This window comes from Hetaerina americana, unplaced genomic scaffold, assembly GCF_022747635.1.
Source record: "Hetaerina americana unplaced genomic scaffold, ioHetAmer1.1.p SCAF_23, whole genome shotgun sequence".
Classification (NCBI taxonomy): domain Eukaryota; kingdom Metazoa; phylum Arthropoda; class Insecta; order Odonata; family Calopterygidae; genus Hetaerina; species Hetaerina americana.
Window position 1 is genome coordinate 12777 of NW_027286797.1, and position 22506 is coordinate 35282.

A 22506-nucleotide genomic window follows, 5' to 3' on the forward strand; every position below is an offset into this window, starting at 1 on the left:
TTTGCCATCCTTAGATATCCTCTGGTTGGGATCAGGTCACTCCTGATTGACGTGTAATCGCATTCTCTCTCCATCTACTTGTTATCTTTATTTTATGAAGAAGAGGCTTGGACCTCCAAAGTGCAAGGTGCGGACCTTCATGTATTTTGGTTGAAGTTTTTCCCCTTCGGATGGATTTAAATCTCCTATAGATTTGGATCTCCTCATTTGCTCCCAGTAGCCATTTCCGTTTTTGGTAAATTTAGCTTCATCAAAGAGAATCCAATGTCAGAGATGTATGCTCCATTGTGGAGCCTACTCTCCAGAAAATAAAGACAGGCGGAGAAAACCTATTATCATTGTATATGTCGGATTGCAGGAGGTTTTGCCAAGCATTGATCTGAAAAACATTCCGTGTCCCTATGTGAAAAGGGACATAAGTTAAAAAATAACGATATTTTCCAGTTCAATTGCCCTTGGAAGTTAATATAGAAGAAGAAACTGTGGGGCAGAAAAGTGGTCCATGGGCACTGGAATGAGGGGTGAATCATCAAATCTAAAAGGTGCAAGCATGGTCGGGAGTGAATCCATGAATAAATGCATCTTTTTGAGGTCATTCACCAAAGGTCGAAGAAGTATTTTAGAAACAAATAGGAAATTATTTATTAATTGACAAATCACAATATATGTACACATAAATGCAAGCAATGACTCTTAAATAAACCTCGTCATGACCTCATTACCAGCAATTAAGTGTTTTACTAAAAATATATTACAATAATGAGTCTATCATTTCTTTTATACATAAATATAAAAATTTTCTTCTTAAATTATCACACTCACAAAATGGTCCACTCACTGTCTTCATTTTGTGCTTCTCTTGGTTAAAAAATCACAAACAATGTCAAACAATAAGTCACCTCTATCTGTGACACGCACACTCAAGATTTTCATGCATGGGAAGGAAAATACAAGCTTGGGCAAACATCATTTACCTCTGAGGAATCATTTTCCTTATTTCTCACACTGCTTGCATGAAAATCACATCATGATCAGTTTCATCAAGTCTTGCACCACAGAAGAGTATGTGAAGGCATTCAAGGCCTTGATGAGTCATTGTCATTTTTTCTACTTTCTTCTTGCTCTTGTTGGCGGTTCTTTGCTCTAGATGCTGCCAACTCCAGCCAATGATCCTTATTTTGCCGCACTCTCTCTTCCAAAGGGGATAGTTTATCAGATAATAATGCAAATGCCTAAAAGAAATACATTTAATGAGGCACCACCGATACAGATATCAGTACCACAAAGGCATACCCAATAGAAATGTGCAGAGTCCATAACTTTTCACATGATTTAGAAGGAAATGCCCAAGAAATAAAATATATTGTAGAGGCAGGTTTCAACACCTGACAATTTTATTTCGCAGAGTGGTTGTAGAACTGGAAAATTTTTACATGGATTTGCCGTTCTATTAAAAATTTTAAGGTAAATATTTTTATGACTAATGAGATTTCAATTTCAACTCTGTCAAAAATAGACTTGCTCTTGGAAACAGTTAATCAGGTACTTACTTCATAAATAGGAAGGCAAATTGAATCAATGAACCCAACTTGCATCAATGGCAGTTGATCCTCTTTTTCTCGATTCATCATGTCCTGAATCCAAAGACAATAAAAATGTAATCAACAGATTGACATGGGCCATAATAGCATATTTTTTAAGTCCACAAAAATTGATTGGTAGCATTAAGAGTATGCTACGAAAAATATGCAACTTGCTCGATACTTTCATTTTATTGGCCCTATTTGGAAGCCACATCAGCTGTATAAAATAGAAATTTTGAAATCAACAATGTCCTGGGTAATGCAAACCTTGTAATGCTACTGTGCTATTGACTTATTTTTTAACTTCTTTTTTTTAATTGGACTTAAATTGAGACTTTATTGTCCCTTCTTTCACCTAACTGCTAAGTACAACATAGGACACAAGCACTCAAGCTCTAGGAGGAGGAAAACCCATCTAGGTGGGAATCAAACCCACAACCTCTGGGTTAGCAGGCAAGAATGTTATTCCACTGCCACTGGGGCCGACTTATGCCCGACCATCAAGTGAGCACTGGATCATATATTCTTCAATGAAGAAAAGAGTTGTTGAAAATGTGGATTTTCAAGAGCCAACCAGCAAGAAGGTTACAGGAGACATACAAAATTATTAAAATTGGTATTCTACCAGAGAAGATACGTTTGGGAAGGACAGATGATAAAATATTATCATGAAAAATTTACTTACAACTCCTGAAAAAGCATATCCTGTCACCCAACAATACATACATCCATAAAAAGAGACATTTAAGGTGTGATATGATGGAATATCATAAATAACAAAAAATTAAAAATTGGCTATATTTTACACATAAGAAATTTTGTGGAAAATATTGCCAATTTTTAATTACGTACATCCATCCCCTCCTCAATTCACAATCCCACTGCCAATATGAATTCAGACTTCCTGCATCTTCTTGATTTCTCCCAAACATTCTCTCTTCACCCCATTTTACCTTTCATATCCATCTTCACACTCACTTTTCAAAACCCTACAATGCCTATGCCTGTCATCTTGCTTAAATTATCATATTCTGCATCGGAAAGCAATGCTTCACATCTAAGTTTTTACAATTTTTTCCCCGCATAGTAAAAAATATACATATATTATTTATTTCAATTAACCACTGTTTTTCGTTTAAAGTGTTTGACTATGCATTGCCCACAACAAATATGAATTAATATGCAAATGAATTCTATAGTACTCTATAGATCATGTGATGCATTCACTATAGTAGTCAGATGTGCACATGCACACCAATTAATGCCCTTTCAAGTTTCCAATCATAGGTAAGAATATTCAAACCCCGACAGATTACATTTGCAAGAACATCTGCCTATGTCAATACTTAATGTACTCAGGTTGCATATTATCAGTATCACACTTTGAACGGGCCCAATTGACCTACTTCAGGCTTCTCACTACCTTTATTAATCAAAATGTACCAAAAAAAATTTGAACTCACAATAGGGGTGATATTCAGTTCTTCTCTCTCCATATCTCCTTGCTCGAAAAATTCACTGGAAACCAGTTCAGCTACCTGAAATATTAACCAGGACAACACAAGAAATATTTCAAAGTTATATGGCTCCATTAGTTGCATGAAATCCCAATATTACCAATTCCACTTACTCTCCTCTCCACTTCCCATGGCTTTGTTATGGCAGCCAAATCACAGACGGTCATTGTCATTGCTCTCAGGAGCTCCCGATGGTCCTCCCACACCCAGTTGTACGAGTCTGAGCGCACTAAATTGAAGAAGGCACCTCGCTTCCTTAGAACAAATAATTTTTCATCAGATCACACAAAAAGAAGTGGGATTCAAATTCTTCATGTTAAATTTAATAGCAAGTACTAGTTGTTTCCTCTGAGCATGGCTTTAAAAACATACAATAAGAATCTTACATACCTTTTTTGAGAGCCAATATATACAGATCCAAAACTCAAAGTGCTTAATTACCACATTTCATGACTACAGTGGCCATAGAGGCTCAAACTCTTTATACTTCATAAGTTGTTTTCATATTATTATTCCAGCAATTGTGAAGTGCCATACTAAATCTCAATTCAATATCAGCAGTTCAGAGGTAAACCAAAAACATTATCGCAATTCTAAACCAAGGACCATATAATAGAATGCATTTTCAAAGTCATTTAACTTTCCACCTAAAATTTTTGTGGCTATAGGGATTGCTCCAAAATATCAGCAATTCTTATGATTGTATCATTTTAATTGGCTATGTCAAGAGTAACTTGAAAAAATTATCATAGTATTAATTATGATGGTGCACCGGTTACAAAGAGACTTAATATTTAACAATGAAGGTTGAGATAAATCACATTATTGCCATAGTACTACAAAATTTTAAGTCCATTTATAACTCATTGCAGGGTGAATTGATTTTTCCTCCCATGCCAATACTCTTAAGGTTTGGCATGGCAAAGTCAAATGTTTTATAAAGATACTTGTAATCAAATTCAATCATTTCTAAACATTTGGGGAGCACGAGTATAACATATTGATCACGAGCAAAAAATTCCATTCATGATACCTCAATTGTAACAACACCACCTTCTGAACTCATGCAAAAAGTACTACCTTGATCAAAAATTTCCCGGAATTTATTCAGAAAATTAAAAATACAAGTTTATTCATCTAAATCTATATTGTCCCCTTCAAAGTAATCCCCATCGACTGCAACACACTTATGCCAGCGCTTGATCCAATCCTCGAAACATTTTTTATATTCGGTTTTCGGTATGTCCATCAGTGCTTCCTGCGATTTTTCCATTACTTCCTCTCGGCTGCTAAAACGCGTTCCCCGTAATGGTTTTTTAACTCGATTGAACAGAAAGAAGTCACAGGGAGCCAAATCAGGTGAATTCGGTGGCTGTTGGATGGTATTTGTTGCATTTTTCGTCAAAAAATTACGAATAATGATAGCACTGTGCGACGGTGCGTTATCATGGTGCAAAATCCACGAGTTTTCTGCCCACATTTCTGGTCTCTTTCGGCGAATTGCTTCACGCAAACGTCTCATAACGCCCAAATAATACTCTTTGTTTACTGTCTGGCCTTCTGGCAAAAATTCATGATGCACTACACCGTTGTAATCCATGAAAACCGTCAGCATTGCCTTCTTTTTTGACTGAAAACGACGTGGTTTTTTTGGTCTCGGCTCATTTGGTGAACGCCATTCACTTGCCTGATGTCTGGATTGCGTGTCGTACTCATAAACCCACGTCTCGTCTCCAGTAATGATCCTTTTGATGAATGTGGGATCGGATTCAGCCTCGCAAATCATGTCTTTTGCGACGTCAACACGGTCTCTTTTTTGCATGAAATTGAGGTACTTTGCTGCTACACGACGGAAACCCAAATCATTAACCACAATGTCTTGGGCGGATCCATAGGCAATGTTCAAGTCCTCCGCTATTTCTCTGATGGTTAATTTGCGGTTATTGACCAACATTTCTTTTACTTTATCAATTTTTTCACCGACTTTCGATGTCGATGGTCTGCCACTGCGTTCATCATCTTCGATTGACTCACGACCACTTCTGAACCGCTCGTGCCACTGGTAAACGACCGTTTTTTTAGAGAATCGTTGCCGAAACACTTTTCCAACATTTCCAACGTCCGTGCGCCACTAAATCCGTTTTTTACGCAAAATTTAATACAAGTTCGTTGTTGCAAATTTAAATCCATTTCTGCAATTGTAAAAAATCGCCAACACACACAGAGATAGATGTACTCTTGGCTACGTAACTTTTGCAAATGTCAAGTTATGACACTAAGATTTGAAGGGAATATCAACAACAGATGTACCAATTTAACAAAAAAAACAGAACTCAAATCGGAACGATGGGAGCGCCACACGGTGGTTATTCCGGGAACCTTTTGATCAAGGTAGTATTTCACCTCTAGCATCCAATAGTGGGAGATATTTTTATTCTGAACAAGAGGTTGACAACCAAGGAATATGAAGTGACAATAAGCTTTTCCTATAGAAAATATTAATATTATTTTTTGAGGTAAATTTCAATATATTTTGTAGCCATATGCACTCCACTGAGTTGAATGAAACTTTCAAGTACTAGATATAGAAAGGAAAAGTTGAATCAACCTAAAGTATACAGCCAGATCTGTGGAAAGGATAGCATCTTCCAGTACTTTTATAATTCTAGAGTACTCTTCAGATGATATGTTGCTCAATATCTGATTTCCCTGTAAATAAAAAGCAGGTACTTTGTAGTAAGATACATAACAGTCATTTAAAACATATACTTATCAGAAAAAAGATGTATGCATTCTTTACATAGCAGTATAGATTTATTTTGGAAGAAGAATCAAAAGTTTCTTTGAATGGAAACTTATATTATATGAACCACTAGAGCAATATGATAGAAAGTAGATATGTTCCTCAAGAAAAAACAAGGCATTTAGTTGAACAGCCAACGTACTAGGCTTAAAACTGCGCCTACATGGATATAAGAGGAAAGTGGCTGAAATACACAAATAAGGTGGCTAATGTTTTTTGTGCGTTAAGCATTTAAGTGGGCAGGTTAGATTTATTACATTAAACCACTTGGGCTTATCAAAGATTAACCTTTCAAGTAATATTGCATTAGCAATTTTACTCATTCCATCAGGCTTAGATTCATCAAATAGCTTCATGCATTTTAATCAGGATACTCATTTCATAACACTTCTTCAATGCCCAAAACGTGATTCAAACACATTACCTTTGGATCAGCCCAGAAGCATACTAGATGACAGATTACCTAAGTTACTCAGCAAGTGACTGTTATTACAGTCTTCTAATTCCAGGAGTCAAACCTGGAAACTCACAACACTGGATATGACCGCCAGCTCTAAATCTAAATGTTGAAATCCTACCTCAGTCATGGATTGCGTCAGATGATGTGCTTTTCTTGGGATCTTTTGTGAAGCAAAATGATACAGGCTATCAAGCGCCTAAAACATGATTATTAACAACTAGTACTATCATCTTTCATATTTTACCATGCTTGAAAATTTCAATTTACACGTTAGCTTGAGTAAAATACATAGAAGAGAACTTATTATTAATGCTGCCTCTTAACTAGATGGACACACATCATTTAGCACAGGGTGTATGGAAATTCTGATTTTAGAATCTAACTACACATATGATGTCATTGAAAAACCCAGGCACCAAATAACCAAAAATCTGGAGAAATTTTAAATATTGAATCAAGCAAATGCATATTTAACACACTGCTCCTGGGACACCTAATTCAGTCAACCTTTGGCCTATAACCACCTTATATTCAGGTAAATGCAGTATTTTGATAAGCTGAACATCATATCATACCATCCAATGCATGGCCATACCATCCAATGCATCGGGTAATACATATATAATACTGCCACAAAGTCAACAACAGAAAGAATGCCATTTCAAAGAAGAGGCGGGCTTACCTGATGGAACCTTTTTTTTTACATTGCTAGCATAACAGATGTTATGACTTATCATTGGCAGCTAAAATATAGCAAAGATATTGTAGGATATGAGATTCCTCTAGAGATGAGCCATCATACCACTCCTTACCTGACTGTTCAAAATCATAATACACTGATCAAAGTGGTGATGTTCCATTGTGGAAGTGGAGTAAAGCTGTGCAAGTGGTGAGGAGGCCCTATAAGTAAAAATGTTTGATCATTACTTGATACAAAATGTTTGCTACATTAGTTTTTATCTACATCTCTCAAGTAATGCCATTCAAGTTTTTTGTAAAATCTTTTTCTTTAAGCAGACTTGGAACATGTTCACAATTTCCAATAATTAGCGTAACTTCTGTATTGTCAACATTTTGCCTTTTCATAAATGTTCATGAGTATGAAGTTAAAATAGGAACTTCCATCCTTTGGTAAATAAATTATATTTCAAATCTTGAGAATTTAACATGACAAATTAGAAAATACGACAAACTATCCACCCTCTGGGTGTAAGTGGAAGGAAAGATGCGATGAAGAGAACTAGAAAAATATAGAAATTTATTAAAATATAGGTTATATGTTAACATTTTTTTAACTCTCATAAACTGTGAAATATTATACAAGTTACAGCACCAGCAGATAAAAAGACAAATAATTGACTTGATGAAGTATGATCTTGTGTTTTCCCGATGAATTGCTGTGGAATAGGCTACTCTCAGGTCCTTCCATGGGTCAATTCCTCCATCAATGACACAAATGTTTCCCAAAACATTGATGTTATCAATGGAAGAATTGACTCAGTGGATGATCCAAGTAGCCTTTTCCTAAAATCAACTTAATCTCACCCTACTTTCAGGCTCTGCAAAGGTCTCGAGCTTTGAAATAGTAACGTATTGTGTAATCAAACAATGCTTTTGAATGTAACAAGACCTTAACTGACTTATGAGTTTATAAAAATGTTGGTACTCCAGAGCCAGAATTTCTTGCCAATGGAAGACCCATGCTTAATATCTAGCCTATCTAGTATATAGTGTTCTGGCAATACTTATTTGCAAACTGGATATTATAAGTTTTCAATTTACTCTGGAGAGGCATGCCAAAAATGTCCAACATAAATCACAGTCTGACTTAGTGTTTGCCTGAACAAGAGTTATGGCAGAAGAGAATTTTAATCCATTTAAAATTCAATTTAATTACAATCAGTGCCAGTACCCTTTCCTTTTGAAATTTGAGCTTCAGAAGAAATGATTGCCTATGTACAACAGCACTCGCTATCATGTGCACACAAAACTTCCATTATTTTCTCTGCTTTTAATTATGTGAAAAGTTTGTGAAGCTTTAGCCATGGTCATAAAAAGTGGGTAGTATACTTTTTTAAAAGAAGTGCCATTTAAGCAAATTATAAGGTATAAAATACCTCATTAACCAGAATATAGTGGGTGTATGCCTCTGGGATGAGTATTCCCTCAAACTGATCCACAATGATAAGAGAGTTTTGATTATCAGGAATAGATAGCCCATCTGCTGAGGTCACACTTCTTTCTCATACTGCTTCCTCAATTTTCCCTCTCAATATTCCAGCCATCAATAATGGCTCATTTCCTGCTATGTAACTGCTTCATGTTTAATATAGAAGTACTAAATTCTTATCAGAAAAACTATCAACAAAAATTCTTCTATAATCTGTTCCAAACTGGTTTTTTACGATAGTGAATGTCTTGAGAGGAAAATATTCAATTTTTTTAAGGCTCAAATATTACTTTCTCCCATATAAAGGTAAAAAGAAACATGACATTTCCACAATAGAAATGTAATATTTCACGACCATGGTTTCGATGCTGCGCATCATCATCAGGTAACATACATCAACATTTTTCAACTTAGATAGTCTGGCTCCAGAAGGGGGAGGGGGGAGAGGGGGTAAGGTAGGGGGAGTATGTAGGGTAGTTGGGGGAGTAAGGGGGTAAGTTGAGTTTGAGTGCAGCAACCCATTAGTGGTCCAGGGGAGAGGGTGGGTATGTATTGGAAGGTTACTGGCTCAAATTTGTGAGAGATTATATTATTTAAGTGATCATTAAATGAAGAACACAATTTAATACTCTACTGTTCTTAGAGATAGCAGCGGAAAAAAACACATTGTGTTCTGCATTTAATGAAGGGGGGTGTTTGTCTACAATGGTTTGACCATTATTAAGGGAGGGTCGATGATCATCACTGCCTTGGTGGGGGTAGGGTTGGTGCGGAAAGATATTGGAGTCATATTTAAAGGCAGTGATATTTTGAAGGCAGTGATGATCATCAACCATTCCTTAATAAAGGTCAAACCATAGTAGACAAACACCCCCCTTATTAAATGTAGAACACAATGTGTTGGTTTTTCTACCTCTATTTCTAAGAAGTGGTTAAGAGTTAGATTGCGTTTTTCATTTAATAATCATTTAATTAATATAAAATTTCACAAATTTGAGCCAGTAACCTTCCAATGCAGAGCCTCTCCCTTCCCTAGACCACTAATGGGTTGATGCACCTGGACTCAACTTACCCCCTCTCCCTTACTCCCCCTACCTTACCATCTCTCCTCTCCCTTACTCCCCTCTTGGAGCCAGACTATATAAGTTGAAAAATGTTGATGTACATTACCTGATTATGATGCGCAGCATCGAAACCATGGTCGTGAAGTATTAAATCTTTATGATGGAAATATTCTGTTTCTTTTTAGCCCTATATTTAAGGAATTCCACAAAGTTAAACCTGAAACTGTTAAGTTTACTTTCTTCCTCTCAAAAATTAGTGTTCTGCCTCCACTTCAAACACTTGAAAACAAGTAGGCTGTAGAATACAACTACTGGGGCATCTAACAGAATTTTAAATGAATGGATCTCTCCTTTACACATATTTACTAAAATCTCAAGAAAAAGGATGCGATTTGAACATGGTTAGATAAAATCAAAGAAAAATGGAAATACATTCTGATTCTCATACTGATTAAGAGGGCAAATACATGTGGTAATATTCACAAGTTTCGAATATTTTCTTTATCCAAAAAATTCTACCTAAAAGAATACTTATACTGTATAAGTGATAAGCATATCTAGTAAACAATATGCAAGCAATACTTATTTTCAAACTGAAAACAATAAGTTTTCAATTTACTCTGGTGATACATACTGAAAATGTCTCACATAAATCAGTCTGACTTATTAGATTCTCTGGAAAAGAATTATGGTTAAGTAGAATTCAATGACAATCACTGGATATCTATGATCATAACTCCTATTTACCTTCTCCGTAGATGATGGATGATGTTAATCGATGACAAAAGGATAACAAAAATCAAGAACTTACTGAACCATATATCACTGCATGTAAGCCTTCATGAAACTCAGTACGCATAAGTTTTGAAGATGCAAAATTAAATAAATAATTCTAGGGTAAACTTATACCCTGGGATAAACGATGAAAATGTCCAACTTGATTCATGTAAAACATTGTGAACTTTTAAACTCATATAAATGCAGTGTAACTTACTGCCACTTGGACTTTTATAATTATGTGGGCACTGATTAATCTGATCTATAAAATAAAAGCCAATAAAAATAGCAAAATAATTTTAAGAATATTTACTTTACAGTAATCAAAAATCTTGAGTGAAAACCTAAAAAACAACATAACATAAACTTGAGTTCAGCTTTATGTTTTGTAGGTGACTTGCATGCATAAAATGAATGACTTGGGACAGTTTCTTTGTGAAATGATCTTTCTAAAACAATTTTCCAAAAATTCCACTGCTGATAATGAAAAAAACACCAAATTCATATCAAACTTCAGTTAAAATTTTTGCAGATTGCACATTAACCACAACCTAAATGTGGATATACGGTCCCAATTAGTTGTGTGGGCCTTATCACTGACTTAATCATGCATCTATGGCCAAGACATGAACATTATCTTAAACATCAAGGATTTTTATTGAGCTAATTGAACAATATGACCTCTGCCACAAGTGCATGAAAGATACATCATTGTTACCACTCAAAGATTACAGACAGGTTTGACTTGATGTTTAAATAGTTTTGATTTGAAACTTAGATTTAACAATGATCATTTGAAGATAAAACTAGTATGGCAACTCTGATATTAAACTTGGATTCTAACCACAGGGCACTGATTTATATGCGTGCCGTGGTAAATGAGAGCCCATAGACTATTTATCAAAAGCTTAAACTGCACACTAAACTGGCACTATGAGGGTGTCCTTATATGCCCTTACAGTGCTAGCAGACATATTTATAGGGGTATTAGCAAAAATTTCCACAGGCAGCATATCCTTGGACACATTTGTTTACACTAAAAATCTACCACCTGTCTTTTTCTAAATTTAAATTGAATGAAAACAACATAATTAAATTACATTCAATATCTTGTAAGTTTAAAAGCTCTTAATGAAAAAATTTGCTTCAGATTATCAATATTAGCTTCCATACGCATTTCTATCAGAAAACATTTATACCTATAAAAAATACGTCATTGTTTGCAAACACCAGATAATGGAGGCTGGGACTATAATAGTTAAAAAATGCACCCAATAAATAACTGATTCCACGAGAAACTTACTTTATTTGGAATGAATTATTTGTGCCACGATGGTCTAGGTCATGGCATAGGCATGCAATCATAAGGCCCAGGCACTCAATCTCTCCAAATATCTTCCACCATTGAGTGGCCTGTCAATTTAAAAATTGGAGGAATTTTTAAATACCATACCCTGATAACTTTTTATTTCACTCAAGAGAGTTTTTAGCATTATGAAACATACCGTGATTATGGAAAACATCATCTGTGCAACATTAAAGGCATGCCTCCAATTATGATACGTTACATTCCTATAATTTTTCTTTACACTTAATAACCATCTACATAAAACTTCATAATCTATGTGAAATCGTTCTATAAAATCCAAGTCAAGAAACATCCTTAAACATGCCTGAAATCAATGTAATAATGGGTATTAATTAAGGGTACTTTCATTCTTGGTATGTACAGACAAAGAACTTCCATTCATTTTAGCCAGTAACAGACCTTTAGGGTATCATCATCACTGAAATTAATGTCATCAAATTTTAAGTCATGTAGCATCAAGTTCTGTGCCGATGGTACAAGCAAACTCTGAAATATAATGAACATGATTATATCTTATACAGTAGTTTGTTGTATTCAAACAAAACACAATACCTCTACATCACTACAGATTTACGAGATAATACCAAATGACAATAAAACTAATCAACACTAAATGCAAGATCACTACTATTACCTTTAACCTCTTTGCATCTTTTAAAGTAGCAGAGGCATGATAGCTCAAAACTTCCAATGTAACACTTTGCTTTGCCATGGCTATGACTGCTTTTTCATACCTGAAATTACAATTGAAATGCACAATGCATTCAAAGCCTTCAAATCAATTCTTTTTGAAGCCATACAAAACCAATTTGTAAAACTTACATGTGCGTATTGTGAATCCCCATTCCACAAAAAATTGCAAAAGCCTCAACAAAATTTTCATCATTTTTGGTAAAAACCATGTTATCATATTTATTGATCAGCTGAAATAAACAATTCATGCTAGAACAGCACAGAAAATATGCATTCTTATTAACACAATTAGGTGCATAATAACGTAAAATCAGTGGGTTTAGGGTCTCACCTGAATAACACCTATGATCTGTCCGGATGAATTCTTAATTGCCATGCATAAAATATTTCTGTGGCAAAAACCAGTTCCTTCATCCACTAACTTATCAAACCTGTCATCCTGGTATGCATCAGGTATATTGACTGTCTGAGAAATGAACATAAATATGGAAGTAAAAACGGCATTAGGAAATGACAAAAACATGTACTAAAAAGTGAATTTTCCCTGTTATTGTAAACTTCCACCTTCAATAGTTAAATGTTTGAAATAGGACAGTTAAAATAGAAGTTTTTCCAACCATTTTCAATATAAAGTCCTTACAGTTTAAGGTGTCTTAAAAAAACCATAAACACAGTAATCAACCCGAAGGTCAGTTTAGTAGGTGACGGTAGAGTTCACCCAGTACTAAGCCCTATACGGCATGTGAAATTCACACATCAGGGTAGGGGGGCCAGTTCCTTTCCCTGTGCCGGTTATGGTTTCCCAGGAAGATCTGGTACCCGAAAAATCACTGTAGCTTGGGTGGAGCTTCAGGTGCCCAGAGTGCCTCGCCCGGGAATCGAACCCGGGACCCTCTGGTCAGAAGCCCAATGCTCTACCCCCTGGACTACCGCGGCCCACTAAGGTGTTTTATACATGCAAAAATGACAGCCTCATACATATTCATACACATGCACCTAAATGCAATGAGTTGCAGAACTTTTTTCTCATTGTTTACCCAAATAAGTTAAGCATGAATCTACCTATTTTAGGAATATTTATCAAGGGAATTTATCTAGGGAGTAGCTTTAGAAATGAGCACAGGTAATAAACGATTCAGTAGAAATGGCCAATAAAAAATGACTTATTCATTCATTTCAATAGAACTTACACCCTTAATTGATTAAAATTTATCATGCAATTACATTTAATTCAATTTTTTTAATGAATTATATTCAGGAATTTAGATGATGCTGAGTGGCATCTGATGATAATGATTGACCAAATACTAGCCTTAATTTTGGAATAAAATTATTATTTACTTGATAATGATTGATAATTGATGATTTGGATGTACATACCTCACCGGTGGTGGCAACATGACCTGTTATTCCAATATTAATGGGAAATCGACTCTCAAATGGGCTGAAAGGAAAATATCAAGGTCAATCAAGGAGGAAAATTCATTACCATTGATTAAACATGTCAATCATTACGATTAAATAGATGAATGATTAAATTTGTGAACAATTAAACTGCACTCTCTCTTCATGCCAACTACAGGCACACACAAAATACAATGCAAACAAAAGAACTTAAAATTTTCCATAACGTTAATTAACAAGAACTAGTTGATACAGGGGAATATATTTCACAGGGCTGACTAACTAACTATATTTTCATCGCCTAATGCATCCTAAATGGCAAAAACCAATACAAAAGCTAGTTAATTCTATATTCATTACTTCTGGAGCTGCCATTTAAGAATGGTGGTGTAAATATATAAATTACTGGTCCCAGAGCTGACTTTCAGACAGTGGGCTAAAATCTGTCTATAAAGCTATTCAGACAGCAGATTCAATGACTTACGCATGCACTGATATTGTTAGGATCTTTTTTGAACTTAAAAATATTCATTCCAATTCAAAATTTTGAGAGGGAACCCATACTGATGGTAGCCTACGGCATTGTTTTCAACACTATTCCTCTCCTACATTTTAAGTCTCCCATTACTCCCATATTAGTAAAACCAAAACATATGTATGTTTCAACACACTTCAATATGGTTTAAAGCATGCCTTAATTAGACAACCACCAAGTATATTTCACCATTATGTACTTGAACATATGGAATTAAATGAACCACAAGGTTATCATTTACCACTCCTTTAAAACTTCAGATGAAAACTCAGTGTATCAATAATATTCTCTTTTTAAGAGAGAGTTTAGGCAGGTAATAAGGAGATCCAACAAGGAGTATAACAATGAATGGTAAAGGAAATTACTCCAAAAAGCCTGAAAAATTTATAAGAGTAACATGACCCACAACTTAATCTTAACACCATCTTATGCTAATGACAACAATGGTGGTACTATAAGTGACCCTATTAAAAAAGCAAATGCATTCAATATTTCATTTCTACTACTACTAGGCACCCCAACCCACTTCAAGGGAGATCATGAAGTTCAAATTAAGATCAAGCAAGGCAATATACTTCAATCCTTGCAGTGAAAGAGAGCTTCTCTCCTATCTTAGGAAAGCAGGAGTAAAAACTCACCCACAAACTAGATGGTGTACCAGGTAAAATTCTCAGTGAATCAAAAAAGACATCCTGACCCCTTTACCTTCCCTAGGAAATCCATCTCTCTCCGAGGGTGTGCATCCTGATGCTCTACAGGCATCCAAGGTGGTCCCAGTTTTAAAAAACAAAGGTGACAGAAACACCTTAAGTAACTTATATATCATTAATTAGTCAGTTTGGAAAAGCATTTAAGAATGACTATTGTCAAAGGCTCATTATCTTGAAAGCAATAACTTTTTTTTTAGTGTATCATTTTGGATTTAAAAGATGGTCAATAGAACAAGCTCCCTCTGACAAAGTTAGTTATAAATGTAATAAATTTAAAAAACAAAATAATAGGAGTCTACTTGGACTCAAGTAAAGCTTTTGATTGGGTAGACCATGAAATACTACCAACAAAATGTGAGGCGTAAATATTACAGGAGTTGCTCTGAGCAGGCTAAGATTCTTATCTAACTGACATTAGTAGGTTATCTACTACGAAGATGGAAATTTTTATCTCTCATCTCCATAACAGGTGACAAAAGGAAGGGTAGGCCACCTGTTAAATGTTGACCCTCACCTTAATTGGAATGAACATGTCTCCCGGGCATGTAAGAGAATCAATTCAGTTTGCTTCCAGAATTCAGCTTAAATCATACATTAAGTTCAGATATTATAATATGGCTTGTTTCACATGCTGATTTCTTACATAATTATCATCTAAGGAACATCATCAAGTATTATCAGTAAAATGAACAATAGATATAACACATCATCTCTAGAAGAATCTCATATCCTACAATATCTTTGCTATATTTTAGCTGCCAATGATAAGTCATAACATCTGTTATGCTAGCAATGTAAAAAAAAAGGTTCCATCAGGTAAGCCCGCCTCTTCTTTGAAATGGCATTCTTTCTGTTGTTGACTTTGTGGCAGTATTATATATGTATTACCCGATGCATTGGATGGTATGGCCATGCATTGGATGGTATGATATGATGTTCAGCTTATCAAAATACTGCATTTACCTGAATATAAGGTGGTTATAGGCCAAAGGTTGACTGAATTAGGTGTCCCAGGAGCAGTGTGTTAAATATGCATTTGCTTGATTCAATATTTAAAATTTCTCCAGATTTTTGGTTATTTGGTGCCTGGGTTTTTCAATGACATCATATGTGTAGTTAGATTCTAAAATCAGAATTTCCATACACCCTGTGCTAAATGATGTGTGTCCATCTAGTTAAGAGGCAGCATTAATAATAAGTTCTCTTCTATGTATTTTACTCAAGCTAACGTGTAAATTGAAATTTTCAAGCATGGTAAAATATGAAAGATGATAGTACTAGTTGTTAATAATCATGTTTTAGGCGCTTGATAGCCTGTATCATTTTGCTTCACAAAAGATCCCAAGAAAAGCACATCATCTGACGCAATCCATGACTGAGGTAGGATTTCAACATTTAGATTTAGAGCTGGCGGTCATATCCAGTGTTGTGAGTTTCCAGGTTTGACTCCTGGAATTAGAAGACTGTAATAACAGTCACTTGCTGAGTAACTTAGGTAATCTGTCATCTAGTATGCTTCTGGGCTGATCCAAAGGTAATGTGTTTGAATCACGTTTTGGGCATTGAAGAAGTGTTATGAAATGAGTATCCTGATTAAAATGCATGAAGCTATTTGATGAATCTAAGCCTGATGGAATGAGTAAAATTGCTAATGCAATATTACTTGAAAGGTTAATCTTTGATAAGCCCAAGTGGTTTAATGTAATAAATCTAACCTGCCCACTTAAATGCTTAACGCACAAAAAACATTAGCCACCTTATTTGTGTATTTCAGCCACTTTCCTCTTATATCCATGTAGGCGCAGTTTTAAGCCTAGTACGTTGGCTGTTCAACTAAATGCCTTGTTTTTTCTTGAGGAACATATCTACTTTCTATCATATTGCTCTAGTGGTTCATATAATATAAGTTTCCATTCAAAGAAACTTTTGATTCTTCTTCCAAAATAAATCTATACTGCTATGTAAAGAATGCATACATCTTTTTTCTGATAAGTATATGTTTTAAATGACTGTTATGTATCTTACTACAAAGTACCTGCTTTTTATTTACAGGGAAATCAGATATTGAGCAACATATCATCTGAAGAGTACTCTAGAATTATAAAAGTACTGGAAGATGCTATCCTTTCCACAGATCTGGCTGTATACTTTAGGTTGATTCAACTTTTCCTTTCTATATCTAGTACTTGAAAGTTTCATTCAACTCAGTGGAGTGCATATGGCTACACAATATATTGAAATTTACCTCAAAAAATAATATTAATATTTTCTATAGGAAAAGCTTATTGTCACTTCATATTCCTTGGTTGTCAACCTCTTGTTCAGAATAAAAATATCTCCCACTATTGGATGCTAGAGGTGAAATACTACCTTGATCAAAAGGTTCCCGGAATAACCACCGTGTGGCGCTCCCATCGTTCCGATTTGAGTTCTGTTTTTTTTGTTAAATTGGTACATCTGTTGTTGATATTCCCTTCAAATCTTAGTGTCATAACTTGACATTTGCAAAAGTTACGTAGCCAAGAGTACATCTATCTCTGTGTGTGTTGGCGATTTTTTACAATTGCAGAAATGGATTTAAATTTGCAACAACGAACTTGTATTAAATTTTGCGTAAAAAACGGATTTAGTGGCGCACGGACGTTGGAAATGTTGGAAAAGTGTTTCGGCAACGATTCTCTAAAAAAACGGTCGTTTACCAGTGGCACGAGCGGTTCAGAAGTGGTCGTGAGTCAATCGAAGATGATGAACGCAGTGGCAGACCATCGACATCGAAAGTCGGTGAAAAAATTGATAAAGTAAAAGAAATGTTGGTCAATAACCGCAAATTAACCATCAGAGAAATAGCGGAGGACTTGAACATTGCCTATGGATCCGCCCAAGACATTGTGGTTAATGATTTGGGTTTCCGTCGTGTAGCAGCAAAGTACCTCAATTTCATGCAAAAAAGAGACCGTGTTGACGTCGCAAAAGACATGATTTGCGAGGCTGAATCCGATCCCACATTCATCAAAAGGATCATTACTGGAGACGAGACGTGGGTTTATGAGTACGACACGCAATCCAGACATCAGGCAAGTGAATGGCGTTCACCAAATGAGCCGAGACCAAAAAAACCACGTCGTTTTCAGTCAAAAAAGAAGGCAATGCTGACGGTTTTCATGGATTACAACGGTGTAGTGCATCATGAATTTTTGCCAGAAGGCCAGACAGTAAACAAAGAGTATTATTTGGGCGTTATGAGACGTTTGCGTGAAGCAATTCGCCGAAAGAGACCAGAAATGTGGGCAGAAAACTCGTGGATTTTGCACCATGATAACGCACCGTCGCACAGTGCTATCATTATTCGTAATTTTTTGACGAAAAATGCAACAAATACCATCCAACAGCCACCGAATTCACCTGATTTGGCTCCCTGTGACTTCTTTCTGTTCAATCGAGTTAAAAAACCATTACGGGGAACGCGTTTTAGCAGCCGAGAGGAAGTAATGGAAAAATCGCAGGAAGCACTGATGGACATACCGAAAACCGAATATAAAAAATGTTTCGAGGATTGGATCAAGCGCTGGCATAAGTGTGTTGCAGTCGATGGGGATTACTTTGAAGGGGACAATATAGATTTAGATGAATAAACTTGTATTTTTAATTTTCTGAATAAATTCCGGGAAATTTTTGATCAAGGTAGTACTTTTTGCATGAGTTCAGAAGGTGGTGTTGTTACAATTGAGGTATCATGAATGGAATTTTTTGCTCGTGATCAATATGTTATACTCGTGCTCCCCAAATGTTTAGAAATGATTGAATTTGATTACAAGTATCTTTATAAAACATTTGACTTTGCCATGCCAAACCTTAAGAGTATTGGCATGGGAGGAAAAATCAATTCACCCTGCAATGAGTTATAAATGGACTTAAAATTTTGTAGTACTATGGCAATAATGTGATTTATCTCAACCTTCATTGTTAAATATTAAGTCTCTTTGTAACCGGTGCACCATCATAATTAATACTATGATAATTTTTTCAAGTTACTCTTGACATAGCCAATTAAAATGATACAATCATAAGAATTGCTGATATTTTGGAGCAATCCCTATAGCCACAAAAATTTTAGGTGGAAAGTTAAATGACTTTGAAAATGCATTCTATTATATGGTCCTTGGTTTAGAATTGCGATAATGTTTTTGGTTTACCTCTGAACTGCTGATATTGAATTGAGATTTAGTATGGCACTTCACAATTGCTGGAATAATAATATGAAAACAACTTATGAAGTATAAAGAGTTTGAGCCTCTATGGCCACTGTAGTCATGAAATGTGGTAATTAAGCACTTTGAGTTTTGGATCTGTATATATTGGCTCTCAAAAAAGGTATGTAAGATTCTTATTGTATGTTTTTAAAGCCATGCTCAGAGGAAACAACTAGTACTTGCTATTAAATTTAACATGAAGAATTTGAATCCCACTTCTTTTTGTGTGATCTGATGAAAAATTATTTGTTCTAAGGAAGCGAGGTGCCTTCTTCAATTTAGTGCGCTCAGACTCGTACAACTGGGTGTGGGAGGACCATCGGGAGCTCCTGAGAGCAATGACAATGACCGTCTGTGATTTGGCTGCCATAACAAAGCCATGGGAAGTGGAGAGGAGAGTAAGTGGAATTGGTAATATTGGGATTTCATGCAACTAATGGAGCCATATAACTTTGAAATATTTCTTGTGTTGTCCTGGTTAATATTTCAGGTAGCTGAACTGGTTTCCAGTGAATTTTTCGAGCAAGGAGATATGGAGAGAGAAGAACTGAATATCACCCCTATTGTGAGTTCAAATTTTTTTTGGTACATTTTGATTAATAAAGGTAGTGAGAAGCCTGAAGTAGGTCAATTGGGCCCGTTCAAAGTGTGATACTGATAATATGCAACCTGAGTACATTAAGTATTGACATAGGCAGATGTTCTTGCAAATGTAATCTGTCGGGGTTTGAATATTCTTACCTATGATTGGAAACTTGAAAGGGCATTAATTGGTGTGCATGTGCACATCTGACTACTATAGTGAATGCATCACATGATCTATAGAGTACTATAGAATTCATTTGCATATTAATTCATATTTGTTGTGGGCAATGCATAGTCAAACACTTTAAACGAAAAACAGTGGTTAATTGAAATAAATAATATATGTATATTTTTTACTATGCGGGGAAAAAATTGTAAAAACTTAGATGTGAAGCATTGCTTTCCGATGCAGAATATGATAATTTAAGCAAGATGACAGGCATAGGCATTGTAGGGTTTTGAAAAGTGAGTGTGAAGATGGATATGAAAGGTAAAATGGGGTGAAGAGAGAATGTTTGGGAGAAATCAAGAAGATGCAGGAAGTCTGAATTCATATTGGCAGTGGGATTGTGAATTGAGGAGGGGATGGATGTACGTAATTAAAAATTGGCAATATTTTCCACAAAATTTCTTATGTGTAAAATATAGCCAATTTTTAATTTTTTGTTATTTATGATATTCCATCATATCACACCTTAAATGTCTCTTTTTATGGATGTATGTATTGTTGGGTGACAGGATATGCTTTTTCAGGAGTTGTAAGTAAATTTTTCATGATAATATTTTATCATCTGTCCTTCCCAAACGTATCTTCTCTGGTAGAATACCAATTTTAATAATTTTGTATGTCTCCTGTAACCTTCTTGCTGGTTGGCTCTTGAAAATCCACATTTTCAACAACTCTTTTCTTCATTGAAGAATATATGATCCAGTGCTCACTTGATGGTCGGGCATAAGTCGGCCCCAGTGGCAGTGGAATAACATTCTTGCCTGCTAACCCAGAGGTTGTGGGTTTGATTCCCACCTAGATGGGTTTTCCTCCTCCTAGAGCTTGAGTGCTTGTGTCCTATGTTGTACTTAGCAGTTAGGTGAAAGAAGGGACAATAAAGTCTCAATTTAAGTCCAATTAAAAAAAAGAAGTTAAAAAATAAGTCAATAGCACAGTAGCATTACAAGGTTTGCATTACCCAGGACATTGTTGATTTCAAAATTTCTATTTTATACAGCTGATGTGGCTTCCAAATAGGGCCAATAAAATGAAAGTATCGAGCAAGTTGCATATTTTTCGTAGCATACTCTTAATGCTACCAATCAATTTTTGTGGACTTAAAAAATATGCTATTATGGCCCATGTCAATCTGTTGATTACATTTTTATTGTCTTTGGATTCAGGACATGATGAATCGAGAAAAAGAGGATCAACTGCCATTGATGCAAGTTGGGTTCATTGATTCAATTTGCCTTCCTATTTATGAAGTAAGTACCTGATTAACTGTTTCCAAGAGCAAGTCTATTTTTGACAGAGTTGAAATTGAAATCTCATTAGTCATAAAAATATTTACCTTAAAATTTTTAATAGAACGGCAAATCCATGTAAAAATTTTCCAGTTCTACAACCACTCTGCGAAATAAAATTGTCAGGTGTTGAAACCTGCCTCTACAATATATTTTATTTCTTGGGCATTTCCTTCTAAATCATGTGAAAAGTTATGGACTCTGCACATTTCTATTGGGTATGCCTTTGTGGTACTGATATCTGTATCGGTGGTGCCTCATTAAATGTATTTCTTTTAGGCATTTGCATTATTATCTGATAAACTATCCCCTTTGGAAGAGAGAGTGCGGCAAAATAAGGATCATTGGCTGGAGTTGGCAGCATCTAGAGCAAAGAACCGCCAACAAGAGCAAGAAGAAAGTAGAAAAAATGACAATGACTCATCAAGGCCTTGAATGCCTTCACATACTCTTCTGTGGTGCAAGACTTGATGAAACTGATCATGATGTGATTTTCATGCAAGCAGTGTGAGAAATAAGGAAAATGATTCCTCAGAGGTAAATGATGTTTGCCCAAGCTTGTATTTTCCTTCCCATGCATGAAAATCTTGAGTGTGCGTGTCACAGATAGAGGTGACTTATTGTTTGACATTGTTTGTGATTTTTTAACCAAGAGAAGCACAAAATGAAGACAGTGAGTGGACCATTTTGTGAGTGTGATAATTTAAGAAGAAAATTTTTATATTTATGTATAAAAGAAATGATAGACTCATTATTGTAATATATTTTTAGTAAAACACTTAATTGCTGGTAATGAGGTCATGACGAGGTTTATTTAAGAGTCATTGCTTGCATTTATGTGTACATATATTGTGATTTGTCAATTAATAAATAATTTCCTATTTGTTTCTAAAATACTTCTTCGACCTTTGGTGAATGACCTCAAAAAGATGCATTTATTCATGGATTCACTCCCGACCATGCTTGCACCTTTTAGATTTGATGATTCACCCCTCATTCCAGTGCCCATGGACCACTTTTCTGCCCCACAGTTTCTTCTTCTATATTAACTTCCAAGGGCAATTGAACTGG

At 35.4% G+C, this 22506-nt stretch overlaps 2 protein-coding genes across 4 annotated transcripts in view; one reads left to right on the forward strand and one right to left on the reverse strand.

Moving 5' to 3' along the window:
* Positions 1-675: 675 nt before the first annotated feature.
* Pde11 (Phosphodiesterase 11) overlaps positions 676-22506 on the reverse strand; it is a 243498-nt gene continuing 221667 nt past the window's right edge. The window contains exons 10-22 of one of the 2 annotated variants that reach the window (XM_071586469.1): positions 13817-13880; positions 12768-12902; positions 12566-12666; positions 12378-12477; positions 12143-12229; positions 11880-12047; positions 11678-11787; positions 7176-7263; positions 5709-5809; positions 3214-3355; positions 3047-3121; positions 1551-1634; positions 676-1232 (exon numbers count right to left, since the gene is read on the reverse strand). In XM_071586469.1, the coding sequence (XP_071442570.1) occupies positions 1077-1232; positions 1551-1634; positions 3047-3121; positions 3214-3355; positions 5709-5809; positions 7176-7263; positions 11678-11787; positions 11880-12047; positions 12143-12229; positions 12378-12477; positions 12566-12666; positions 12768-12902; positions 13817-13880 (1411 nt within the window). In that variant the 3' untranslated portion in view covers positions 676-1076. Of the gene's footprint in view, positions 1233-1550; positions 1635-3046; positions 3122-3213; positions 3356-5708; positions 5810-7175; positions 7264-11677; positions 11788-11879; positions 12048-12142; positions 12230-12377; positions 12478-12565; positions 12667-12767; positions 12903-13816; positions 13881-22506 lie in introns of those variants that run through there. The other variant, XM_071586470.1, reaches the window with a different exon arrangement.
* Positions 17059-22271, forward strand: LOC139689385 (dual 3',5'-cyclic-AMP and -GMP phosphodiesterase 11-like). 2 transcript variants are annotated; one of them, XM_071586471.1, is made up of 5 exons: positions 17059-17238; positions 19592-19733; positions 19826-19900; positions 21313-21396; positions 21715-22271. In XM_071586471.1, the coding sequence occupies exons 2-5, from the start codon at positions 19674-19676 to the stop codon at positions 21868-21870; spliced, it is 375 nt and encodes a 124-aa protein (XP_071442572.1). In that variant the 5' UTR covers positions 17059-17238; positions 19592-19673; the 3' UTR covers positions 21871-22271. The 2 variants fall into 2 exon arrangements, with proteins under 2 accessions (XP_071442572.1, XP_071442573.1); XM_071586472.1 differs by having other exon boundaries at positions 19596-19733.